Genomic DNA, 7,500 nt, shown 5'->3' on the forward strand with positions numbered 1-7,500 from the left:
TCAGTAAAAGGAGAATGTACGGAAGCCGAGAGGGGCCACAACAAACGCAAACACCGCGACAAATACAAACGACACAACAAACCAAAAAAAGCCACAACGGAAATGACCGCGGGACTCGATTTTAATGCAAACGCAACAACAAATACAAACGACACAACACAACAAAAAGCCAAAACAGAAGTGACCGCGGGACTCGATTTTCCGACGGATCAAGCGGCAAGTGAAGAAGAAGAACTACAACGTGAAACGAATAACGATAAAACAATAAATTACTTTTACTTACGTTTCCAACTTCTCCATTCCTTTACTTTTCACGTCCCGCGGTCATTTCCGTTGTGGCTTTTTTTGTTGTGTTGTCACATTTGTATTTGTTGCGGTGTTTGCGTTTGTTGTGACCCTCTCGGCTTCCGTACGAGTGTGACGACTGTGGCGTGACCATCGTAGTTTTGCAGGATTGTCGTGGTTTGGAGGGAGGCGGTCGAGTCGGGGGGCAGTTGTTGTTGTTGTTGTTTGTTGTTTGTTGTGGCGTCGCTTTGACTCTGAAGCTCTTTGGGAAACTCTGCCCCAATCAGACAGTAACTTCTTAGGTTCTTTTTAAAGACAATGCAGTAAAGTGTATTTACCTTGTTGACATGTTTCTCCCGTCGCCCAGTGTTTCCAGAGACACCGGGCGACGGGAGGCGTGGTCAGTCTGAGCGACCTGCCAGGTCCATCAGGTCTGACCACGCCTACAGGAAGCAACAACAGCTGATATACGACACGTCACCACCAACACCGGTGACAGTTCTGAAGATGACTTGCAGCAGCCGAAACATGTCAACAAGGTAAATACACTTTACTGCATTGTCTTTAAAAAGAACCTAAGAAGTTAAAGTATATAAGAAGACATAATGAACATCATTGGCCCAATCAGACGAGTTCTTGTGGAATATGAAAGAGTCGAGTCTCGGTGGAGCTGCTCATGTAGAAGAGAAACATAAACTGACGTCATGAGTTTTTTGTTTCTGTATAAAAAAAGAATTGAGGACCTCAAGAGTTTTTTTCTGAAGGTTTAAATATAAAAACACACACAGAGCTCTGACTCGACTCCCGACACGACCTGCAGCGACACTGAGACTCACACTCACGAACAGTTTTTCTACAGTGTGGTGGGCGACAGGTGCGAGGCTCCTGTCAAACACAGAGACCAGGACAGGGTCAGAAACAACTGCAGTCGTAAAAGTGACTGACAGCTTCACTTTGGCAACAACAAATGGTCGAACATTCCTCAACGTCATTTCAGGGAATAACAGATTTATTCTCACGCTTCACCAGAACAGTTTGACACAAATACATGAACCGAACGAAACATGAACGAAACATGAACGAAACATGAACGAAACATGAACGAAACACGAACGAAACATGAACGAAACATGAACGAAACGAAACGAAACATGAACGAAACAACGAACGAAGCACGAACGAAACACGAACGAAACATGAACGAAACATGAACGAAACATGAACGAAACATGAACGAAACACGAACGAAACACGAACGAAACATGAACGAAACACGAACGAAACACGAACGAAACATGAACGAAACGAACGAACACGAATGAACGAACGAAACATGAACGAAACATGAACGAAACATGAACGAAACATGAACGAAACATGAACGAAACGAACGAAACACGAAACGAACGAAACATGAACGAAACATGAACGAAACATGAACGAAACATGAACGAAACACGAAACGAAACACGAACGAACGAAAAACAAGAACGAAACATGAACGAAACATGAACGAAACATGAACGAAACACGAACGAAACACGAACGAAACACGAACGAAACACGAAACGAACGAAACACGAACGAAACATGAACGAAACATGAACGAATGAACGAAACACGAACGAAACACGAACGAAACACGAACGAAACATGAACGAAACATGAACGAAGCACGAACGAAACATGAACGAAACATGAACGAAACACGAACGAAACATGAACGAAACATGAACGAAACACGAACGAACACGAACGAAACATGAACGAAACATGAACGAAACATGAAAAACGAAAGAAACACGAATGAAGCACGAACGAAACACGAATGAACGAAACGAACACGAACGAACAAACGAACACGAACGAAGAACATGAACGAACGAAACGAAACGAAACACGAAACATGAACGAAGCACGAACGAAACATGAACGAAACATGAACGAAAACGAAACACGAATGAACGAAACACGATGAAGAAACATGAAGCACGAACGAAACACGAATGAACGAAACACGAACGAAACACGAATGAACGAACGAACGAAACGAAACACGAATGAAACGAAACGAACGAACATGAACGAAACATGAATGAAACATGAACGAAACATGAACGAAACATGAATGAAACACGAACGAAACACGAACGAAACACCAACGAAACACGCACGAAGCACGAAATAGTCCTGGTTTTATCCTAGTTTAGTCCTAGTTTAGACCTGAAATAGCCCAGATATAATCCTGGTTTAGTCCTGGTTTAGTCCTGGTTTAGTCCTGGTTTAGATCAGATTGGTCCAAAATCGAGACACTGGGACATTTCTTGTATAAATCAGTGGTTTTGTGTAAATTTGTGGGACGAGGGACACAGGGACAGAACCCAGACTGAAACAGGGACACTCTGGTCAGTCTGGTCAGTCTGGTCACTCTGGTCACTCTGGTCAGTCTGGTCAGTCTCTGGTCACTCTGGTCACTCTGGTCAGTCTGGTCACAGCTGATCCTCTGTTGTCTTGATGTTGTTTCTGGTTTGTTCTGAGTCGAGTTTTGTTTGACACAAACTCACTCGTTTGTCATGTTTCTCCTGATCTTCTGTTCAGTTTGTTTGTTTCGTGGAGCAGATCTCAGCGTTTGGCTCTTGGTGTTTTTTGGTGTTTTTGGTGTTTTTGGACGTTTGTGTTTCTGTTCTCGTGACTTTGGTTCATAATGACTCGTGTGTAGAAGCTGCGGCTCTGGTCAGGTCTTCGTTGAAACCACACGGTGGTTTGGTTTGGAGCAGGTGAACTTTGTGATTCATGGTTTGTGTTTTTGGACCGTGTGAGCTTCTTAACGAGGTGAAAACTGCGTTTAACACACGAGAGGTTCACACGAGCGAGTCTAGACCAGGACCAGACCAGGACCAGACCAGGACCAGACCAAGACCAGACCAGGACCGACCAGACCAGGACCAGACCAAGACCAGACCAGACCAGACCAGGACCAGGACCAGACCAGGACCAGGACCAGACCAGACCAGGACCAGGACCAGACCAGACCAGGACCAGACCAGACCAGGACCAGGACCAGACCAGACCAGACCAGGACCAGGACCAGACCAGACCAGGACCAGGACCAGGACCAGGACCAGACCAGACCAGACCGACCAGACCAGACCAGACCAGACCAGACCAGACCAGACCAGACCAGGACCAGACTGAGGTGAGAGCGGTAACAGACCTGGTTTAGTCCTGGTTTAGTCCTGTAGAAGTCACAGGATTTCGTCCTCACTGAACGAGCTCGCCTCTCCACAAACCTGACTCTTTACTGCTCCTGCTGCTTGTGTTTCCGTGGAAATGTTGTTTGTTTGGCTGGAATATTCCACAGTGGGACATTAAAAAGCCACTAAACACTAAAATCATGTTTTTCTCCTAATTCTGTGTAAAGAAGAAGTTTGTTTCTGTCTCTGGTTTTATTTTGTCGTTTTTCGTACAGATTTGTTCAGAATGTGACTTTAGGGTCGGAGTCGTGTTTGTGTCGACGTCGTCAAAAGGACGTTTGAGTTTTTGTGTTGGACAAACGACGCCGATGAGTCAGACACAGGTTATTACGCGACAAGTGCAAATGCTGACGTCTCAGCCCCGCCCCCCCCGACCGGGCACCGCCATGTCCCCCCGACCGGGCACCGCCATGTCCCCCCCGACCCCCCCCCCGGGCACCGCCATGTCCCCCCCCCGACCTGGCACCGCCATGTCCCCCCGACCGGGCACCTCCATGTCCCCCCCGACCGGGCACCTCCATGTCCCCCCGACCCGGCACCGCCATGTCCCCCCGACCGGGCACCGCCATGTCCCCCCCGGCACCGCCATGTCCCCCCCGACCGGGCACCGCCATGTCCCCCCGACCCGGCACCGCCATGTCCCCCCCGACCCGGCACCGCCATGTCCCCCCCGACCGGGCACCGCCATGTCCCCCCCGGCACCGCCATGTCCCCCCGACGGGCACCGCCATGTCCCCCCCGGGCACCGCCATGTCCCCCCGACCCGGCACCGCCATGTCCCCCCGACCGGGCACCGCCATGTCCCCCCGACCGGGCACCGCCATGTCCCCCCGACCGGGCACCGCCATGTCCCCCCGACCCCGGCACCGCCATGTCCCCCCCGACCCGGCACCGCCATGTCCCCCCCGACCCGGCACCCGCCATGTCCCCCCCGGCACCGCCATGTCCCCCCCGACCGGGCACCGCCATGTCCCCCCCGACCGGCACCGCCATGTCCCCCGACCCGGCACCGCCATGTCCCCCCCGACCTGGGCACCGCCATGTCCCCCCCGACGGGCACCTCCATGTCCCCCCCCGGGCACCGCCATTGTCCCCCCCGACGGCACCGGTCCCCCCGCCGGCACCTCCATGTCCCCCCGACCCGGCACCGCCATGTCCCCCTCGACCGGGCACCGCCATGTCCCCCCCGACCGGGCACCGCCATGTCCCCCCCGACCCGGCACCGCCATGTCCCCCCCGACCGGCACCGCCATGTCCCCCCCGACCGGGCACCGCCATGTCCCACAATAATCTGTTGATATATTTTCATGCTTTTCTTGGTTTGAATCGGTGAATTTGTTCAGATTTATTCTTTTTTCCTGCTGCAGTTTTTCTCTGTTGAAGTTTGTTGTATTTTGTAAAATAAATCTAAATCTAAATCTGTCTCCATGGAGAAAGTTCTCATGGTCTTTGTGTTTCCATGGAAACGTGCAGGGGAAAGTTCCACACTGTGTCTTTACTGTTGTTTATTGTGTTGTTGTTGTTGTTGTTGTTGTTTTCAGACGTGGACGAGTGTTTGGACCTGAGCGTTTGTCCGTCTGGGATCTGCTCCAACTCTGCAGGAACCTTCAGCTGCAGCTCCTGTCCCCAGGGATACGAAGCCCGACAAGGAACCTGCCGAGGTGAGAACGTCTGGAACACTCCTCCTCTCCTCCTCTTCCTCCTCCTCCTCTCTCTCCTCCTCTCCTCCTCCTCCTCCTCTTCCTCCTCCTCCTCCTCTCCTCCTCTCCTCCTCTCCTCCTCCTCCTCTCCTCCTCCTCCTCCTCTTCCTCCTCTCCTCCTCTCCTCCTCCTCCTCTCCTCCTCCTCTCTCTCCTCCTCCTCTCCTCCTCCTCCCTCCTCTCCTCCTCTCCTCCTCTCCTCCTCTCCTCCTCTCCTCTCTCCTCTCCTCCTCTTCCTCTCCTCTCCTCCTCTCCTCCTCTCCTCCTCTTCTCCTCCTCTCCTCCTCTCCTCCTCCTCCTCTCCCCTCTCTCTCTTCTCCTCTCTTCTTCCTCCTCCTCTTCCTCCCTCCTCCTCCTCCTCTCCTCCTCTCCTCCTCTTCCTCCTCCTCCTCCTCCTCTCTCCTCCTCTCTCCTCTTCCTCCTCCTCCTCCTCCTCTCCTCCTCCTCCTCCTCCTTCCTCCTCTCCTCCTCTCTCCTCTCCTCCTCCTCCTCCTCTCTCTCTCCTCTCTCTCTCCTTCTCCTCCTCCTCTCTCCTCCTCTCCTCCTCTTTCCTCCTCTCTCCTCTTCCTCCTCTCTCCTCTTCTCCTCCTCTCCTCCTCTCCTTCCTCCTCTCCTCCTCTTCCTCTTCCTCCTCCTCTCCTCCTCCTCCTCCTCCTCCTCCTCTTCCTCTTCTCTCTCCTCCTCTTCCTCCTCCTCCTCCTCCTCTCCTCTTCTCCTCCTCTCCTCCTCTCCTCCTCTCCTCCTCCCTCCTCTCCTCCTCTCTCCTCTTCTCCTCTTCCTCCTCTCCTCCTCCCTCTCCTCCTCCTCTCCTCTTTCCTCCTCTCCTCCTCTTCTCTCCTCTCTCCTCTTCCTCCTTCTCCTCCTCCTCTCCTCTCTCCTCCTCTCCTCCTCCTCCTCCTCCTCTTCCTCTTCCTCCTCTCCTCCTCTTCCTCCTCCCTCTTCTCTCTCTCCTCTCTCCTCCTCTCCTCCTCCCTCCTCCTCCTCCTCCTCTCCTCCTCTCTCCTCCTCTCCTCCTCCTCTCCTCCCTCCTCCTTCCTCCTCCTCTCCTCCTCTTCCTCCTCCTCCTCCTCCTCCTCCCTCCTCCCTCCTCCTCTTCTCTCCTCTCCTCCTCTCCTCCTCCTCTCCCTCCTCTCCTCTCCTCCTCCTCTCCTCCTCTCCTCTTCCTCCTCTTCCTCCTCTTCTTCTTCGTCCTCCTCCTTGTCTCATAAATTGTGTAACTCTCGTGTGTCGTGTGTCGTGTGTCGTGTGTCGTGTGTCGTGTCTCGTGTGTCGTGTGTCGTGTGGTTTTCAGACGTGGACGAGTGTGCAGATCCCGGCGTGTGTGTCAGGGGCCACTGTGTGAACTCTGACGGCTCCTTCAGCTGTGTGTGTGGGCCCGGGTTCATCGCCGCCCCGACCGGACCCCAGTGTGACGGTACCACACACACACACACACACACACACACACACACACACACACTATACACACACACACACACACTATACACACACACACACTATACACACACTATATACACACACACACACCACACACACACACACACTATACACACACACTATACACACACACACACACTATACGCACACACACACACTATACACACACACTATACACACACACACACACACTATACACACACACTATACACACACACACACACTATACGCACACACACACACTATACACACACACTATACACACACACACACACACTATATATACACACACACATACACACACACACTATACACACACACACTATATACACACACACACACTATACACACACTATATACACACACACACACCACACACACACACACACACTATACACACACACTATACACACACACGTTATACACACACACTATAAAGACACATATGCACACACACCACGCACACACACACACAATACACACATACACACTATACACACAGACATGCACACACAGACACACGCAATACACGCAGGCACAATACACACACACACCACGGGAGGGCACCTGACACACATGGAGGGACCTGACACACATTAGAACATGTGAGGTGTTGTTGTTTCAGACGTGGACGAGTGTGTCGCTGCCCCCTGTGGTCCTGGAGGAGACTGTGTGAACAACCTCGGCTCTTACTCCTGTACCTGCCCCAACGGCTTCAGAGAAGGACTGGGCCCCGACAACAGGACCACCTGCACCGGTGAGAGAGACCGCGGAGAGACCGCGGAGAGACCGGGTTTAGACCGCAGAGAGACCGCGGAGAGACCG

At 52.4% G+C, this 7,500-nt stretch overlaps 1 protein-coding gene across 1 annotated transcript in view; it reads left to right on the top strand.

Moving 5' to 3' along the window:
* Nucleotides 1-7,500, top strand: part of ltbp1 (latent transforming growth factor beta binding protein 1) — a 62,611-nt gene that overhangs the window by 42,005 nt on the left and 13,106 nt on the right. The window contains exons 16-18 of the mRNA XM_055162908.1: nt 5,081-5,200; nt 6,530-6,652; nt 7,301-7,432. Of these exons, the coding sequence (XP_055018883.1) occupies nt 5,081-5,200; nt 6,530-6,652; nt 7,301-7,432 (375 nt within the window). The remainder of the gene's footprint in view (nt 1-5,080; nt 5,201-6,529; nt 6,653-7,300; nt 7,433-7,500) is intronic.

Source organism: Boleophthalmus pectinirostris, unplaced genomic scaffold (genome assembly GCF_026225935.1).
Source record: "Boleophthalmus pectinirostris isolate CB_2022bp ecotype Guang Dong unplaced genomic scaffold, ASM2622593v1 HiC_scaffold_5, whole genome shotgun sequence".
NCBI lineage: Eukaryota > Metazoa > Chordata > Actinopteri > Gobiiformes > Gobiidae > Boleophthalmus > Boleophthalmus pectinirostris.